The sequence below is a fragment of the Carya illinoinensis genome, chromosome 8 (genome assembly GCF_018687715.1).
Source record: "Carya illinoinensis cultivar Pawnee chromosome 8, C.illinoinensisPawnee_v1, whole genome shotgun sequence".
NCBI lineage: Eukaryota > Viridiplantae > Streptophyta > Magnoliopsida > Fagales > Juglandaceae > Carya > Carya illinoinensis.
The window spans coordinates 9,995,683-10,016,183 of record NC_056759.1 but is presented as its reverse complement, the minus strand read 5'-3'; the positions used below and the strand labels follow the sequence as shown (position 1 = coordinate 10,016,183).

At 34.4% G+C, this 20,501-nt stretch overlaps 2 protein-coding genes across 2 annotated transcripts; one reads left to right on the top strand and one right to left on the bottom strand.

Annotated features, from left to right (window-relative positions):
- Positions 1 to 207: 207 nt before the first annotated feature.
- LOC122319365 lies at positions 208 to 10,326 on the bottom strand. Its single transcript, XM_043137406.1, has 7 exons — positions 10,172 to 10,326; positions 9,899 to 9,973; positions 9,098 to 9,155; positions 8,870 to 8,925; positions 8,536 to 8,598; positions 1,773 to 1,841; positions 208 to 730 (listed from the first exon to the last, which is right to left on the bottom strand). Exons 1-7 carry the CDS (start codon positions 10,226 to 10,228, stop codon positions 482 to 484), a joined length of 627 nt encoding a protein of 208 aa, XP_042993340.1. The 5' UTR covers positions 10,229 to 10,326; the 3' UTR covers positions 208 to 481.
- A 4,659-nt stretch (positions 10,327 to 14,985) lies between these two features.
- LOC122318734 (protein transport protein SEC23) lies at positions 14,986 to 19,767 on the top strand. Its single transcript, XM_043136317.1, has 6 exons — positions 14,986 to 15,179; positions 15,300 to 16,264; positions 16,473 to 18,293; positions 18,833 to 18,949; positions 19,055 to 19,126; positions 19,239 to 19,767. The coding sequence occupies exons 2-6, from the start codon at positions 15,803 to 15,805 to the stop codon at positions 19,374 to 19,376; spliced, it is 2,610 nt and encodes an 869-aa protein (XP_042992251.1). The 5' UTR covers positions 14,986 to 15,179; positions 15,300 to 15,802; the 3' UTR covers positions 19,377 to 19,767.
- The last annotated feature ends 734 nt before the right edge of the window (positions 19,768 to 20,501 follow it).

Genomic DNA, 20,501 nt, shown 5'->3' with positions numbered 1-20,501 from the left:
TATAGTACGATCTCACTTTCATCCCACTAAGTATGATATTATACATTTATCACTATTAAATGATCATTTATTACATGTTTTTTTTATCATCCAATGATAATAAATGAACCACATCTTATTTAATAGGATAAAAATAAGATGAGAATATCGTGTATAGCATTACTATTTTTATAACATATGTGCAATATCTTAGTCGAAGAGCAAAAGTTAGTCAGGGTCAGAATCGATATGTATTTAAGATTTAATTACACATTGTAGTTTTTATTTTAACAAGTTTAACTAGAGCTAGTAGCTAGTATCTATAATAATGCTAAGCATGTAAAGGACAATTATATCCTGGAAATACAACACCATCACCGACCAAACTTGCCAACACTGAATCTTGCATATCTGAAACAATGCTTGCATTCATGATCAAATTGATCCAAGAACAAATAATTAACACAACAAAAGAAAATTAACTTATTCTAATGTAAATCTGCTATTCATCTTCTTCACTTTCGTCACTATATAAAACTAAACCAATTTTACCAACATCTTGGGACTCGTCACTATTTCTAATAGTGGTTGCCACTGGCTCTAGAATTTTTTCCGTGGGGACTTTTGCCACATCGGAGAGTTCTTTGGATGCTCCTGGGTCTAACTTTGCTTTCTTTGCTTGTGGCTTGACCTTTATAATCATACCAAATGGACGAGCAGGCGGATTTTTCCGACCAACTGATTTCTGTTCCTGCAAACAATAACAGGTTTCATTCAGAAACTAATGCAAACTAATAATTCCAGAGGTGATATTTCACCCCAAAGAATTGGCAAACCTCTCATAAAGATTTGAATACAGAACTCAATACAAAGCAGAGCCTCAGCCAAATTGACTTGGCCGACCAAATAATAATTAGAATCTTATATTTTTACCAACTTCTTTTGTAAGTAAATATTATATTTTACCAACTTCTCAAAAAAATCGGCATACAGAACAAAGCTTTTACTCAGCCAAATTGACTTGATTGGACGACCATTAAAAAATAGAATCTGATTTTTCTTTTTAATTTCAATATAGAGACACCCTGTTAGCAGTCACACAATAATTACACCACTGACGAGGATGAATGTGTTCTGCTTTGGGTTGAGCATCATCTGGGTGGAATCGGCATGAGGTAGAACCAACATCTCGCAAATGTTCAATGTATACAATTGATGCCAGTTTTAATCTGGCTATGGTCCAAGTGCTTACCATCAAGTTCTACAATGTTACTTGACGCATCAAATTTTCCTAGATAGAAGCATTAAATCACATGGTAGAGATTCAAGTGAAATGTCACGACTTGCTTAATTGGTAAAGGCCCATGAGGTTGTATCGGAGACCTGGGTTTCAATGTGGTTGTGAATATGAGTGAGCGGGTAGGAGGGGGTTACCTTCCAATGTGTAGCCCCAAGTGGCTTCCAATCAGGGGCCAAATCACAAAATTTTTTTTTTTTTTTTTTTTTTTGGGGGGGGGGGGGGGGGGGGGGGGGGGGGGGGGGGGGAGATATGATGCAAAACACAAAAAAAAAAACTTCTTAGGGGGGAAATTAGTTTTTATAGCCCACCTTATAAAAAAAACCTTAATATTAAATAAATATCCAAAGATTTTTTTTTTTTTTCTTCTCGTTATTTTGGTTCGCTATTCTTGGGAGATAAGTCTGTCCATGCCTCAAATTGAAAAAAGAAAAAGGTCATAAAGATAGAAATGCACATATATCAAATTAAATATAACCTGGACAAAAAAATATACCCGGACTATAGGAGCAGGGGGTGTTTCCTTGAGCTCATGCACGATATTAGACTGTGCTGCCAGTGCTGCCTGAAGAAGAAATCATAACAACCAGAGGCAAGAGATAACGTTAAGTACAGTCTTGAGCCTCAACAGGACCATGCAACTATCAAAGGAAACTAGGGTTTTCTTTACTTAAGATGCGGCAGTCTCCTAATAGGATATGTTTTCTAAATAGTTATCTTGTATTTAAATTAAACTTGTATATATTTTGATAGGATAAAGTCAGGTAGTTAGTGGAGATTCAAATTGAATCAAAATCTTATCTTTGTAACCCGTGAACTATTGTTTATTTAATGAGAAGAAAATACCTCAAGAGCTACTTCGGCTAAAACTTTGACAGCAACATCATACGCTGAAGGACAACTACTTCAAAATTTTATATGATACTTACGAACCTTTCTATTAGAGAGAACAATCCATGTGATGCAAAACCAGCATAAAGCTTCTTCTTCTTTTTTATAAGTAAAACCAGTACAAAACTTTAAGCAACAAGTATACCATGTATAAAGTCCTTGGCTCTAATTTACTACTTGGATGCATAAACACCCCTTCCACAGACAATATAGTCCACTTAAAACTGAATATCTCTAGATTTCATAGAAACTTCAATAAACTATGCACAAGGCGCATCTAAGTACACTAGTGTATATAGACATTATGGTGAAAAACGTTTCTTGATAAGTAATAAAACTTTATTAAGCTATGCAAAAGGTGCATCCAGGTACAAAGGGTATACACAAGAGAGTCACCTATCTAGAAGTATAAGAAAATCATGAAAAGTCAACCCACTGAAATTTGTGGGCTTCATCCTAACCCTCACCAGATATGAAAAGGTCCATTACTCTTATGGCCATGACCCTAACCAACCCGTTTAAAGAAATCACTGCACAAAGCACTAGCCATCTCACAATGGAGTAAAAGATAGCCAATGGACTCCCCATTCCTCTTAATAATCATGATTCATATTACAAAACAATTCTGACAAAAACAAAGCAATCATGAACCACAATTGTTTTGGACATATGCGGTGCTGACCTAATGCTTCTAATCTAAAGAGTCTGAATTACCAAAACTTTTTTTTAATAGGTAAACAATTGTATTAATAAGAATAAGAATAGGCATAACTCAAGTACACAAGATAGTATACATGAGGTAACACCCATTCAGGAAAATGAAATGGAAACAAGAAAACTAGGAAAGCCAAGGCCATTAAAAACTACAGCTTTGTCCCATAAGAATAAAGTTTTGACAAAAAGTAATCTAAGCTCCTCTAAGGAGCTTAATAGAAATCTAAGCCATAAGCACCAAAACAAACATAAGGGAATCATCCTCCACACTGCTGTACTGCCTCTCCATCCAAATGGACCTTGCCAGCACTTAGTTGTAAGGGATGGGAGGTGTTTTGAATATTGTGAACGTTCTATGGAGGAGTTTGGGGATTTATTGTTTAGCACTTTAAGTTTTTGGGGGAAGAATCTTGTAAGGGATGGGAACATTTGTAATGTTTTGTTTTAGTTCTGTTTTGCTTTAGCATGTATTTAGGTGTACTCACTTTTATACATCCTATGTACTTGGGCTATGCCTATTTACTTGGAATAAAATCTCTTATTAACTATATAAAAAATAAAATAAAATAAAATCTAAGCTCTTCTAAGGAGCGTTCCTTGTCTTCGAGCATCCAGTCATTGCGCTCTTGCCATAAGCACCGCAGAATACAAATATGGACCATCTTCCACATATCTGTGATTTGTGGAATACCTCCTAAATTTCAGTTGCTCAACCACTGTGTCAAACATAACCCAAGCTAGCTCTAACCTGCTAAATACATCTTCCCATAACATTCTAGCAACCTCACAATGCAGTAGAAGATAATCTACAATCTCACCAATTTTCTTGCATATACAACACCAATCCACTATAATCACCCTACGTTTCCGTAAGTTGTCCATCATTAAAATCTTACACAGAGAAGTTATCCAAGCAAAAAATGCCGCTTTTGGAGGTGCCTTATTTCGCCAAATCCTTCTCCATGGAAATTGATTGTTCTGCGATTGTGTGGGAGACTTATAGAAAGAGCTAGTCGAGAATGTACCTTTTCCTGCGGGGACCCACCACAACGTGTCAGATCCTTGAGTGCTCTGGTCTCATGGAGTACAGAAGTCAGCCACTGAAGCTTCTTTCTCACATGCAATCCCAAAAACTAAAGGGAATGCATCCTTAAGAACATTATTTCCACAACATAAATCATACCATAATTTTATTCTAGACCCATCTCTTAGCATAAGTCTAGTGTGACGAGAAAAAACCCCCTCACCCTCGTCTAATGTGCATCCATACTCCCACTCCATATACCCCACGTACCTCCCTAGTGCTCCAACCCTTCCCCATCCTCCATATTTGAAGTCAATTACCGATTTCCATAAGGCTTCCAATTGCATATTATATCGCCACAACCACTTCCCAAGTAAGATCCGATTGAAAATCCTCAAATTTCTAACTCCCAACCCACCAGAAGAGATTGGGGAGCATACCTTATCCCATTTGACCAGATAAGATTTGAAATCATCCCCCCTGCCACTCCAAAGGAAATCACGCTGAAATTTCTCAATACGAGGTAGCCACACTTGCTGGAATTGGGAATAAAGATAATAAATAATTTGGTAATTTTTTTTATAATTAATAAGAAATTTTATTACCAAGAATAGGCTAAGCCCAAATACACAATATGTATGCAAAGAAAGTGCCTATTACACACTAGAAAATGAAAAAGAGGCTAATACAGATTCTAAAAAATTTCATCATTCAATACAAGAGTCTTACCCCACAAACACAAAGTACTAAAGAAGAAATCCCTAAGTTCTTCCAAAGAATGTTCTTTGTCTTCAAAGCATCTCTCATTCCTTTCCAGACAAACACACCACACCAAGCACAAAGGAATCATCTTCCATAAGGTAGCAACTCATATTCTTCCCTCAAAACCATACCAACATGCAAGTAGATCCACCACTTCCTTGGGCATCACCCAATCTAATCATGTCCAACCAAAAACCCCATTCCTCAAAGACCTGGCCACCTCGCAATAAAGGAAAAGATGATTTACAGATTCACTATTGTTCTTACACATGACACACCAATCCACTATAAACATACTACGCTTTCTTAAATTATCCGTGGTCAAAACTTTACCAAGAGAAACTACCCAACAAAAAAATGCCACCTTAGTAGGAACCTTCACTTTCCACGCTTTGGGCTGCCCTACACTCCCTTGCCTGACGGACTCTCAAGTTTCCACTGAGTTGATGTCGTCTCCATATATCTCACCACCGGGATGCCCCCTAGAAGATCATCAGCCGCCATCGATCCTTTCTACGAGGACGTTGATTCCGTCGAAGCACTCAAACCATTGGGCTAAGCCGACATTGCTTCTATCGGGCCAGAAAAGCTTGATTTCCCCTTCTAAGACTTAGGCCTCCAAGAAATAGACCTAGCAATTGGGCCTCTCTCCAGCCCAAATCTATTCCCCATATCCTTCAACCCACACTTCTCCCCCAAAACCTTCTTTTTATCTTTAGAGACCATCGAAAATGGCAAACCACCATCAACCTTCTCCAGCATAATATTGAGCTTCTCCCTCCATCCAAACAGCTCAGATAGAAAAAGCCACAGTGACCCTTCCTCTTCTCCAATTCTATGTAACACCTCAGAAGATCAACCAGCAGCTCCACCAACATAACTATTTCGCCGACACTCCGTCATCAGACCTTCCTTCCTCAAATGTCCCTCTGCACTTGTTCCACCTTCCCCTCGTTTCCATAACCATAGCTTTCTATCACTGGTGCTGGTTTCAACAAAGCCAACACATAAGAAACAGTCCAATGCTTAGAATCAACTATGTTAACGTAAGTCGAACCTAAGGAAAAAGACCCAACCATAACTCTCATATTCCTCACCAAACCAGCCCATCCACTTCCTCTCCACCCTTCAGAAATGACTAGAATTCTTTTTCCCATCCTCATACTGTACTCAATCAACTTCACAAATCTTCCTGACGAATTCTAACCTCTTTGCACCGTGAAAACTTTATCTCCTTCTAGTCTGATACAAATCCATCTTTCCAAAGTTTTTCAAGCAATCCTCCATCTTTCCAAATTTTTGCACCATTAAAGCCAATTCTTTGAAAGCCCGTGTTTATGTATCACGCATGTCATGATATTTGCAAGCACATCATTCATTATGTTTCATTCCGCATATTATAGTTATATATGTATTATATATCTCATGTATCTCACATTGCATAAGACATGTAAGTTTTCATAAAATCGAGTGTAAGATAAACTCAGAACAGTTAATCATATGGCCACTTAGGTGCATGGTACCAATGTGAGGATTGCCAAAAGGAGTTTCACCAAGTGAAGAAATATCGATTTATGGGTAGATGTGCAAGCAACGAAGCTAAAAGTGGTCCACCATGGTATGTTAGAATACTATTAGCAGCTCCCCTTACAGCCGCGGAATATGGGGTCAGTGCATAACCTTGTGCACAAGTAAATGTGTGGGCGAATATGATAAGTAAGATAAATCATATAAGCCAAGATAAGTCATGCATGAATAAGCATACATATGAATTATCATGATTTTAAGCTCCCAACATTAAAGTTTTTTGGAAAAACCTTATGTTAAGTATGTTTACATTATGATGGGTTTCTTACTGAGTTTTCAACTCATTTTAATTTGTTTTATTTTTTTAAACCACCCCAAGTCAGAATATTTATTAAAGTAGAGCTGCAGGACGGGACTTAGTCCAGTGAGGCGTGACAATGGCCTAGATCATGTATAGAAATTTTAAGTTATGATTTTTATGGCACAGATTCACCAAATTTTTAATAAATGCTTTAGCACACTCTCATTTAGGTGACATTTGGATAGTGAATTGAGATAAGATTAGTTGATTCGGAGTCAATACTACAAGGTCCTATCGAACTCCGATTCCGACTCTTAATTCTAAAAACTTCGACGGAAAGCCTTGTAGAAATTCAGACAGAGTTCAGAAATTTTGCTCACCCCTATTCTTAACCATAGGGAGTGGGGTGTTACACAAAAGAAAGCACCTAATTACATTCTATGAAAGGGAAAATGAAAACAGAAAATCATGAGTTGAAGCTCCATCAAGCCCTATAGCAGAAAACCATTGCAATAAAGAAAATACAAAGAATTTTCATATTTCCACCAGTGCGCTGCTTCAATCACTTTAACAATCCAAACAACCATCCCTCCAGAAAAATGAAGAGACTTCATCATCTTTCTACTCTTTTCAAAGTTATAGAATACATTGTCACCTTTTCTTCTGAACACAAACAACTTAGATTTTATGCAAAAACTGCAATCCACCTCCAAACTGACTAACTAAGAAGAATTCAAATCAAAGCCCAACAAGAAGGATTAAGAAAAATAATAGAAATATTAAGAATCATTCCCAGCTAGAAGCATTGGGAATGGAAGATGAAAGGTCATAGCAGAGAGAGCAAGAGAATTTGGTAAATTAGATGAGAGTGCTCTTGATTAAGGTGATCCTACCACCTGCTGACAAGTACAATCTCTTCTAACCTGCCAATCTACGTTAATTTTTTCAATTATTGTATCCCAAATTAATTTAGCCATTGAAGCTGTTGCCAAAGAAAGACCAAGATAATTCATGGCAAGAGATGAGACCTTGCATCCAAGAATATTAGCCTACAGCCGGATGTTTCAAACATTACCAACAAGTACCAACTCTGACTTGTCGAAGTTCACTTTTAGACCCAAAACCGTTTCAAAACAGAGTAAAAGTGCCCTCCATATCCGAATATGGTTTTGTTCTGCCTCACAAAATATCAATGTATCATTTGCAAACAATAAGTGAGAAATGTTAAAAGTACCCCTACTTGGTCCGCCAACCGAGAATCCAACCACAACGCCACTGTTAACCAAGGTCAAGATAATTCTGCTAAGCGCTTCCATGACAATGACAAAAAGGAGTGGGACAAAGGATCCCCTTGTCTTAGACCTCGAGACCTATTAAAGAAGCCAACTGGACTGTCGTTCACCAAAACTGAAAATTTCGCCGTTGATATGCATCATCTCTCCCCAAATCCACACCTCCCAAACAAGTAAAGTAAGAAATCCCAATTAACATGGGTGTAAGCCTTCTCCATGTCCAACTTGCATATGATCTCCAAACTGCCAAATTTTAATCTATGATCTAGACATCCACTGGTGATGAGGACTGAGTCCAAAATTTGCCTACCCCTTACAAATGCATTTGGAGACTTCGTAGTGATCCTCCCCGCAACCTCCCATAGGTGATTTGCAAGCATCTTGGAAATAATCTTATACACCTCATTCACGAGACTAATGGGCATGCAATCCTTCACCTCCAAATTACCAAAACTTATGGTTCCATAACCTTGTTACTTGAGCCTAACTATATAGGGGGGAGTTCTCTTTCATTGATCATTAACTGCTCATCATATATCACAACATGCTTAATCTGACACTAATTTTTTATGCATATGCGTCAGGATCCTAACTTAGGATTGTAAACTTGGCCAATTCAATGCACTGCATTGTTACTTTACAACAATGATCTCAAGGCAAATCCACGATTCTCAAGCTAGAAAATTTTTTGTTTCTTACAAGAAAATAAAGAATTAGAGTAATTATGTGAAACATTAAAAAAAATTACCTGGAAACTCAGCAGCTCTTGAGCTTCCTCATCTGCGATTTGTTGGTCATATTCCCTCCTTGACTTTATGAAAAATAAAATAAAATAAATAAAATAAAACTCTAACAATATAAAACAGGAAGAGATGACAATAGTCCTGCAAACTGAGATAATAAATAATTCATAGTTTTAATGTAAGCCACCATATAACAAAAATATTTCATTTGATTCTGCACACTCTACAATTCACAAGTACAGCAGCTTAATGACTCCATACGTATATCAAATGGTACTAATCAAAAAAATTGCACTCCATGTAGCACAGAATAATATAGATCTTAGAACATAGTCTTACCATTTCCAACCTCTCAAGAAACTCAGTCTCATCTTCATCCAAAGCTTTGGGTGGTCCTGTTAATAAAAGGGATTTTAAGGCCATATTCGTTTAGGTCTCATTGGGAGATAACAAGAAATCCATTATACCACATTCTTTTCCCCTGTTGTGGTATTGTTGCTCTAAATATCTGTTGGAGAAATTTTTATTTAAAAAAAAAAAAAAGAATATTTTGAGTTTCGGACTCACTGTGCTTGAATCGTTCATTAAATTCTGCATCCTGCTTGTCTTTGTTCTCCTTCAGGATCTGCAATCAGAAAATATAAAGTGCATATTTGGTATTGCGGAGAAAAATATAGCTTATAGCTTTAGGGATTATAACTTATAGCTTAAGTAATAACTTCTACTATTAAAAAGTTATTTGTTGGTTGGTAACCATATGCTTAAAGCATTTTCAAATATGTTACATTTGCCAAACAACCTAGTTTGTCCATTAAAGAGTTTTTAAGGCTATTTAAGCATTTTTTAAGGCTTCTAACGCAGCCCCAACAGGTCCAAAGGCTCGGAATGTGTGAATGGCAGGAAGAATAATACCACACCCAAAGGTATTGGGTGCCCTAAACCAATAACTTAGTTCTTGTTGGATAGTACGAGCCATATCATGGTAGGCACAAAACTTGCTTCAATTTATTTACTTGCACTCTTGATAGGTATTGAAAATGGAATCGCACCCATTTTTATCAGTCGGTCTGGAAAAAAAATAATAATAAAATAAATAAAAATAGCAAGTAACAGGAATTTCAAGTATCTATCAAACTTGGTATATCACCCGCATTGAAAATTTTCTCAAATTGTAGACTCACTCTTGTGTCTGAGTTTTCCTTCTAAGTTAGTTGTATGCATGTACGAATCATATATCTGTTTAGTTACTGAACTCTTCTTCTGATTATTAAGCTCTTCTTCCAAATTAATAGTGGCTACAAAATTTTTATACACACCCACACAAACACATATATACTAAAATGGAAAAGAGAAGGAAGAAAGAGAAACCTCAAAAAGGGGTCTATCTCTTTGGGCAGTTCCATCCTCGACGCGTTCGCCCCTTGTCTTCTTAACTTCATCCAACTGCCACACCACCAAAACCCAGAAAGTTCAACAATTTGACTTTGGTTAATTATCACAATTTTTTTTTTCATACCACCGACGCAAACCCAAATTTGCAAAATGAAGTGTCAGCAAAAACAAAAACAAAAACAAATTAGGCTTCTGAACTCGTAATAATATAAATAATGGGATTCGAAAGTTTCGAGAAAAGCCCTAAACCTGTTCCTCCGAGACGAAATTCATTAACCGAATTGGACGGCTCGATTCTTCAGCCATGCTGTCTCTTTCACTCTCTCTCGCGCTCTGCTCCCAAGGTACCCCCTTTTATAACGGTTTCGACTTCCGACTAGAACGCCGATAAGCCGGCGTAGCTGCGTACGTTAACGGAGAACGTTGGAAACGACGGGTCGTTTTATGATAAAAAGCGACTTTGAAAACGGCAAGATTATGAGGGCTCATTTAGATACAAAGATCAAATGAAATAAAATATTTTAAATAATAATAAGGTTTTTGATTTAATATGAGATAAAATAATTTATAAAAAATATATATATTTAGATAGTAAAATAAAATGAGATAATTTTAAATTTTTGGGATTGAAAAATGTATAGGTGCTACTATTTTATAAAGTATCCAAATTATGCATTGTTCACATATTGTTCATGTCATATTAATACTATTCATCTATACTGAATAACTAAATGGGCTAAATGTTTTTCAAACCTTTGGTATTGGAGTCCAAAACAAAGAATAAATATTTAAATATAGATACAATTATAAGTTGCATAAATATTATATTTTTAAAAAAAAAGAATAATAGAATTTATCATCAAAAAATTAATTTTTTATATAAATTTCATATTTACTCACTTTATTTAAAATAAGTGCATAGCGAAATGCATCTTATAACTATAAATATCATTTATTATATTTAAATTGATTGATACATATGATTAAAGTTGGATTGTTTAATAGTCTCTTTTAATTAATTTTATTTTTTTAGTTGTTATGAATTATCAAATTAATTTCTTTTATGAACTTCTATTAGTAAAATGCTAAACAACTTATTTATTTTTTACTTTAAAGTATCTCTATTGAACCTCTAGTAAAACCCTTAAATGATTTTAACATTAATATATATATATATTATTTTTTTGCAAAACACACTTAATGTATTAAAATTTTTCCAAAAATAAATAATAATTGTTCAACTCTAAACAAATATAACTTAGATAAAGGAAATAATAAATAAAAGTTAGTTTGGGGTTTCGACATATTTATTCGAGAAATATTTTATTTATTAAAAAATAATGAATTTTTTTAAAATTAAAATAATTTAATGTGATATATCATTATTATAAGTATATTTTTATTGTAAGATATGCAACTCACTTTAATTTGTAAATTGTTTTATAATTATAAGACATTTTATAAACACAACATCCCTCTATAGTTTATTAGCCTAGCAACAGTGCAAACTTGCATTTCTTTGTTTTTCCAGGAGAATGTCAATTGTCAAGTGCCAACGTGCCTTCAGCAATGCACAAATTTTATAAAATTATGAATAATGATATCTTTACAAATTCTTTATAATTATTTTATAATTTATTTAAAATCAACCAATATAATCATATTCGTTTTAACCCCTCAAGTGTACCTGGAGGGCATTTTGGGTTTTGTCTTGTTTTTAATGTTAAGAAATACGTACAAATTTATTAGTGGTAATTTATTTCAATATTTAAAGAAAAATAAAAAATAAAATACACTAGTAATTACTTTGAGTTGTACAATTTTTTTTAGAAATTATATTTATAGTCATGGTTGTGTAAGCACCGCGCAGTCTTTTTGAAAAAAATAAATTAATACGGGACTCATATGAAAAAAACTAATTTTTTAATTGTGGACTCCACACTTTTTCAAAACGATTGCGCAGCGTTTACATACTCCACGACTGTATGTAGAAGTACTCATTTTTTTTAATACAGGGGTGAGGGGTTCGAATCAAAATTTTCTAATTGGATAATCAGGTCATATCCTATCAGGTCATTAAATTCTTAACTGAGTTGTAATTTAAGTGAACTAACTAACATTTTAGTTTATCATTTTTCAAAGAGTAATTTTATGGGTAATGCTAGACTTACATAGATCCTCAATCCTTAAGGATTAACCAAAAAAGATTTTTTTGTTTATTTTTTCAAACAATTTTTTTAACTTTTTAAACTTTTTTAAAAAATTAAAAAAAAAATACAACTTTATTAAAACATATTTCTTTAACCACAAAGTAAAAATAAATAAATAAATAAAATAGGGTACAAAATCTCGGTAAGCATTGTTTTCCTAATTTTATACATATTACCATTTCTACCCTAACGGGCAAACAATTTGATGGGACAAAATGTAAGGTTGGCTAATAATCCAAGTGGGGTAATTCATCCGAGATAATCCATTTTTTATATGTTTTTTATTCAAATATCTAACACAATTGAGAGAGAGAGAGAGAGAGAGATGCGTGAAATATAAGTAGCGTGTCTATCTTTAGATTGTTTACAAAATATGGAAAAAATTATAGAAATATCTCGATTTAATTGGACCATACACGTTTAGTGATTGACTTAACAAGTGCCACATGTCCGGTTTATTATTATTATTATATATAATAAATATATAATAAGTAAAATTTAATAAATAATTTTTAATCATCTAATATTACATTATGAAATTATAAGAAAAAAATAATGAATAAATTTTGTATATATATAATTTACAAGTCTTTCACAAACTCCATCGAAAAAAAGTAAAAAAAGTTTGAAAAATAATATTTATAATTTTAAAATATGTAAATATCATTTTTTTTAAAAAAAATTATAAAAAAATAATAATTATTTAGTAATGAATCTCATTTTTTTTTAAAAAAAAAAAAGAGTATAGAAAACTTATATATGTTAAAACTGTATAAATATTATTCATTTCACGAATCTATATAAAAAAATTTAACTATTTTCTTAAAAAGAGTGTATAATATTTACATAATTAAAATTTTATTTAATATTAATTTTACATATATATATATATATAATAAAATAAAAATTATTAATCCTTCTAATAATTCGCGATTGAAAACATCAATTCTCAAACTGCATATAGGCCTCATTTATTTTTGTAGATGAAATAAGATGAGTTTAGATAAAATTTAAAAGTTGAATAAAATATTATTAGAATAAATTTTTTTTAATATTATTTTGTTTTGATATTTGAAAAGATTAAATTATTTATTTTATTTTGTGTAAAAATTTTAAGAAAAATTATAATAATTAAATATGATAAGATAAGATGAGAAATTTTGTGAAAATAAACAAGGACAACTCCGTTTGGATAGTGACGTGTTCTCATAACTAGGGATATAACCGGTCCAGTCCAGTCTAATTTTAAACAAAATTTAGAACCGAACAGATATATACCGATTTTGTATTTTTAAAAATCGGTTAGACATTGATTACCCTCCTAAACCGGTACTTCCAATTCGTCCGGTTTTAATCATCTAACATAAAAAAAATCTGCCATAAAAACATAAAAACTACTTCCATGTAAAAAATCTGCTGCCATAAAAAATGTGCTATAACAAAAAAAATTGTTGTAGAAAAATTTGCTATAAAAATATAAAATCTGATATTAAAAAAAAAAACAAATATGTAACAACAAAATAAACCCTAAATGAGAAGCTCATTATGTTTTTACAATGAGTTTTGTTACATACAAGTAAAGTCGCATACTAATCTACGAACCAATACTGATTTCTTCATACTTAAAATTTTAATTAGCATTATTTTCGATAAAATATATTTTTTGACCAATCACAATAGATTGGTGTACATATTAGTGCACAATTATACTTGTAATTAGATTTTTCCTTTTACAATATTCAGTTTTGCACATGCATATTGATACCAGTTCACAAAAAATACACAAAAACAAAAAATGATCAACCAAAACTGACTTTTTTTTATTAAGTGTTCAATAGACATTAGACACTAAATAAATTGATATAAAGGAATCTCAAATACAGGAATTGTTATAGTGATTTATATCTAATACTATATTATTGGTAGGCTATGGTGATGGTATTAGTATACTAATTACTAATAGTATTAGTATTACTATATTATTATTTTCATATGTAATTATTTAGTATAGTAATTTTATTAATATAGTATTAGATCGTTAATATACATTATATACTAATATACATTATATACTAATGTATATTAATATTACTAATTTACTAATATATTATGTACTTATTAAAAAGAATATATTGAGAATTTATTATGCTATAAAAATTTGGTAATAATATTTGAGTGATATTATTTACAACTTTGGTATAAAAATTCAAATCTTGGATAATTATGACTTTTTTTTTTCAATTTTAAACTGATTTTAAGTGATAAAAAATAATATTGATATGATTTATTAATTTTAGTTTAAATTTTTACAATTTCAGTTCATTTTTTAATTAATTTATGATAAAATGTTATTAATATATATATATTATGTATAAAGCATATAATCAATTAAATTTTCAAATTTAAGATTAAACTTTTATTTTATAAATTATGATAACATTATTTTATATATAATTATAATTTATATTATTATATAAAAAATTAATATAAAAATATTATATAATATTAAAAAAATAATTTAAAATATATATTATATAAAACCGGTCCGATCCGGTTGGGCCTAAAAAGTCAAGAATTAGAACCGGACCGGTTTATGCAGTTTTTTAATTACCAAAACCAATTCCAGACCGAACCGATTCAAAATCGGATCAGTTTAGACCAATCCAGACCGATTTTTCAATTTCTCAATTTTTTTTTACATCACTATTAAGAACATTTCATTACTATTTATTATTATTTTTTCCTTATTTTTTATAACGATTTATTATTATTTAATATATTATTATTATTATTATTTATAAAATATATCAAATTACCTCGTTTCCAAACACAACTTCAGACCTTGGAGAAGTGTGCGCACAGAACGGGTATAAAAAGGGTATGTACAGCGTCGCCAGTCGCCAGCCTGTGGCCTGCCGTCTTATAAACACCGAATCGAGCCCGTTAAAGGAAAAAGAAAAAGAAATTTGAATAGAAAAAGAGTCAATTCTTTGTCTTTGGTTTTTTAAGTAACATTACCCTCTATCACAATTATCTGTCCCTCTCAGGTACGCAATTCTCATTCTTGGTTCGTTCAATTCATTCCAATATCTGATTTCCCGTTTCAAATAACCCTAGATCACGTGGTTTATTTCAAAGATGCAATTTTTTTTATTTTGGTTTGTTAGATTTCTCCTTGGGATGGGTTTCTTCTGGAAGCTTCAATTGTGAAGAGATAGAGGGCCAAATGGTCGGGTTTTTTATCAGAACCCGGTAATGCTTGGTCCTGAATTTGATATACGGAGGTTAAATTTTTGTGATCTTGATCCTGCTCATGACTCTGCCGTGGGTATCTTCAAGTGGGTACCGGGGAGAATTCGTTCTTGTACCTTTTTATCGCTGGGGTTTTAGGCTGCTTTGAGGGTTTAGTTGATCAAAAGCTTAACTCTGTGAATTCTCTAAGCGAAATCTGAGGACTGGAATAAGATCCATTTGCGGAATTTTATGCTATAGCTTTGCGAACTTGTTTCTTTCTCATCATTTGCGGATTTTATGTTATAGCTCAAAGAATTTGCTGTATGTCTTCATCATAGGACCCGGTTTGGGGTTGAATTGTCTATAAAGACCGGTTCTTGATTCTTGGTCCTTAGCTTTTTTTTTTTTATATATTTGTATTGAACCTTGAGTTTCAATGGCTAATCCACCACAGCCTTCCGTTGGATATGCTGTCACTATCACTCCCTCAAACCCGCCCACTGAGAAAAGTCCGATTCCTCGTCCTCCTTCAATTTCCCCCACACCTCCCAGATTTCCTCCGCCAAGATTACAAGATCAGAGTGCTTCACCTTCAAGGGAAAGCCCAAATGTACCATCTCCAGCCAATGGTGTTAAAAGTGGCAGCCCCATTCCTCATTTAAGCACCCCCCCTGGACCTCCTGTCTTTACTTCGCCGGTTCGCCCTGCTGCTGTGCCTTTCCGCTCTTCACCTGCATCTCCTCAGCCGGTTGCATTTTCTTCTGGATCATTTTTACCGGCATCTTCACCTCCCCACTTTTCAAATGGATCGGTCGAGTCACAACATCAAGTTTCCAGCGTTACGGAGAACTCAATACCAGCTGGGGAATCACCATATGTTCTATTTTCAGCTCATAAGGTATCATCTGAACTTTCCAGCTCGTATGTTTTATGAATTTTTTTATGAAATTAATTTATTTCATTTAATAACTGCTTTCAATTTCCCGTTTACCCCCACCCACAGAATAGTTTGACTTAAGTAGATTTCCTTCAATGCTCCTACTATGGTTTTTGCATTCTCTGCCACAGCTTTGAATATTTTCATCTCCTTATGTTTTTTTACACAGATTTTGAAACAGAAAAAGCAAGCTAATGTACCCAGTTTATGTTTTGGGGCATTGGTGTCTCCTGGGAGGGAGATTTCTCCCGGTCCTCAAGTAATACAACGCGATCCCCATCGTTGCCAAAGTTGTGGGGCATATGCAAATTTCTATTGCAACATACTACCTGGCTCAGGACAGTGGCAGTGTGTAATTTGTGGTGAGCTGAATGGAAGTGAGGGCGAATATGTAGCTCCCAGCAAGGAAGATCTTCGTAACTTCCCAGAACTGTCATCACCTATGGTTGATTATGTTCAAACTGGTAAAAAGAGACCTGGTTTTATTCCAATTCCCGACTCAAGAATCTCTGCACCCATTGTTCTTGTCATAGATGAGTGCTTAGATGAACCCCACCTCCAGCACTTACAGAGCTCCCTACATGCATTTGTTGATTCACTGCACCCATCGACAAAATTAGGAATTATTTTGTATGGCCGCACAGTATCAGTTTATGATTTTTCAGAGGAATCAATTGCATCAGCTGATGTGCTTCCTGGTGACAAATCACCAACTCAGGAGTCGTTAAAAGCATTGATCTATGGAAGTGGCATATATTTGTCACAAATCCATGCCTCATTATCAGTAGCTCATGCTATATTCTCATCACTGAGGCCATACAAATTAAACCTTCCAGAAGCTTCTAGAGACCGGTGCTTGGGTACGGCAGTGGAGGTTGCTCTTGCTATAATTCAAGGGCCTTCAGCAGAAATGTCTCGAGGGGTAGTTAAAAGGTCCAGTGGAAATAGTAGAATTATTGTGTGTGCTGGTGGACCTAATACTTATGGTCCTGGATCTGTCCCTCATTCGTTTAGTCATCCGAATTATGCTCATATGGAAAAGACAGCATTGAAATGGATGGAACATCTAGGTCAGGAGTCTCATCGGCACAATATAGTGGTTGACATTCTATGCGCTGGAACATGCCCTTTAAGAGTTCCTGTGTTGCAGCCTCTCGCAAAAGCTTCTGGTGGTGTTTTGGTTCTTCATGATGACTTTGGAGAAGCCTTTGGAGTAAACTTGCAAAGAGCAGCTACCAGGGCAGCAGGTTCTCATGGATTGTTAGAAATACGTTGTTCTGATGATATTCTCATATCTCAAGTTGTGGGTCCTGGTGAAGAGGCACATGTAGATACTCATGAAACCTTTAAGAATGACTCTTCTTTATATATTCAAATGCTTAGTGTTGAAGAAACACAGAGCTTCGCTCTTTTCATGGAAACTAAAAGAGATATGAAGAGTGATTACATATATTATCAGTTTGCAATTCAGTTTTCAAATGTGTATCAAGCTGATATATACAGAGTTATTACCGTCAGATTGCCAGCTGTGGATAGCATTTCAGCATATCTTGAGAGTGTTCAAGATGAAGTGGCAGCTGTTCTTATTGCCAAGAGGACCCTCTTGCGTGCCAAAAACTATAACAATGCAGTTGATATGCAGTCAACAATAGATGAACGAGTCAAAGACATTGCTTTGAAATTTGGATCCCAAGTACCAAAGTCGAAGCTTTATCGGTTCCCTAAAGAGCTCTCTTTACTCCCAGAGCTCTTATTTCATCTCAGGAGGGGTCCACTTTTGGGAAATATTATTGGCCATGAAGATGAGAGGTCTGTATTACGGAATCTGTTTTTGAATGCATCATTTGACCTTTCACTGCGTATGGTAGCACCTCGTTGTCTAATGCACCGGGAAGAAGGCACTTTCGAGGAACTGCCAGCTCATGACCTTGCTATGCAGTCTGATGCAGCAGTTGTTCTTGACCATGGCACGGATGTCTTCATTTGGTTGGTATGTCAGTCAAGCCGTATTCCTGCTATTTTAGTGTCGCATCTTTATAGTATATGAGGATTTTGTATATGATGTATGCCACATGTATCTTTTCTCTCTCCCTCTCTTTCTCTCTCACACACACCTCCATTTTTGCCCCTGTGATTTGCCTCTGTGGCACACTATTGCTGTTTGACTGGGGAAGGATAGGGGATCATGGGCAATGTAATGGATTCCACCACTATCACAAAGTCGCATAAAAAATCCATCTTTAAAATTTTCTTGAAAGTTTCAGAAGCTTTTAAGATCTTATATCCAAACATCCACATTTAAAGGTGTACTTGCAGTTCCATGACCCGTCTATTATGGGCAATGTAATGGGTTCCACAACTATCACAAAGTCCCATAAAACCCTTAAAATTTTTCTCAAAAGTTCATAAAATCTTATATCCAAACATCCCGTAGTCTATGTTTCACATTCAAAGGTGTACTTGCAGTTCCATGACCTGTCTATTATGATTTTCAGTATGACATTTCTTTTATTCTTCCCCCGAATTCAGGGTGCTGAACTTGCTGCCGACGAGGGAAGAAGTGCAGCTGCTTTGGCAGCTTGCAGAACATTGGCTGAAGAGCTAACTGAAGTGCGATTTCCAGCTCCTCGGATCCTTTCTTTCAAGGTTCTTTCCCTTGTGGTTCACAATTTTTTGGGTGCATTATATTCCTCTTCTGTTCTATGAGACATCTAAAATGAAAATGAATCTAATAACCTGGACTTGAAACAGGAGGGGAGCTCTCAGGCTCGGTATTTCGTCTCTCGACTCATACCAGCACATAAGGATCCTCCATACGAGCAGGTGAGAGAAAGTAACATGGCAAAAGAAATGGCTTGCATATTGATTAAACTGATGTAGGAAGTAACACTTCAAAAGAAATGGCTTACATATTGAGTGATGCCAACTATTGCAGGAGGCAAGATTCCCCCAGTTGCAGACTTTGACAACAGAAAAACGAACGAAACTGAAAAGCAGTTTTCTTCACTTCGATGAGCCCAGCTTCTGCGAGTGGATGCGAAGTTTGAAAGTGGTACCACCAGAACCAAGCTAAGAAGTTTTGAAAGAGATTTTGCTGGCCGATGTACCTCTGAGACGAGTCTGAAGAGTTGGCATCCTTCCAGCACTGGTGGGAAACTTTAATCTGCTGTTTCATTTGGTTTTTCTTTTTCCGTTTTCACTGGTAAAAGGAATGGTACCTCAATGCGGTCCAGACTGGCAGTGGTGGTCATATTTGATAATTTGATGCCATCTCACCCTTCCTTCCCTTCCTCAAATTTTTTTGTCAAAACTTGAAAGGAACGTTTATTATACATTACTATTTAGGAGTTTGAAACCTTGTCTCATCTGGTTCTCAGATAACATGGCATTTTAGATTGTAATAAAGATGTACCTTGTTGATTCAACTTTGTCATCCAATCAAAAGCGGCTAAATTATCTGATCAGGATATTCTATCTGGGTTTTCTTAAGGTTTATCTCCACGGTACTTGTCTTTTACAACAATTTTATCTTCCATGCTTCAAGCTCAATTTATATTTGCTATTGAAAAATTTTATTTATCATCTTTACATCACACACCACACATAATTTTTTAATTTTTAATTTTTTTTTTCTCTTACCAAATATGTGGTGTATAAATAATGAGTAGAAGAATTTAATTGAAGAATAAAACAAAAAAATTATAAAAAAATAATAATTGTGGTGCGTGGGGATGTTGCTAATACTGATCACTGCTGCATATGAGGCGATGAAAGCCGATTCAAGCCTACTCTGTTGTGCAGTTCTTTCCCGAGATGAGGGTGGGGGACATCTGTGCTAAAATCTATAGGTATTAACAGAGACTGTTACATGCTTCATTTGATTATGCCATTCCAACACTGATATTTTCATTTTGGCCGACTCAAAAATTAGTTGGAACAAATACTTTTGGATCCTTTTAAGAAAAAAAATAATATTTTAATATGCTGAGTTATTTTATATATAAATCCTATCAAAAGTTGTAACTTTTAAATTCAGAGGCAAGTTTTTTTTTATATCATTGGCAAGGATGTTCTGGATTTAACAAAGCTTCACTGATTTCGGAGTAAATGGACCCTTGACTCGGAGGAAGAATTTCCTTTACTAAAGTCAGTCCTACGTATTACGGACAATCTTTTGCCGCGGAGATATATTCGCATA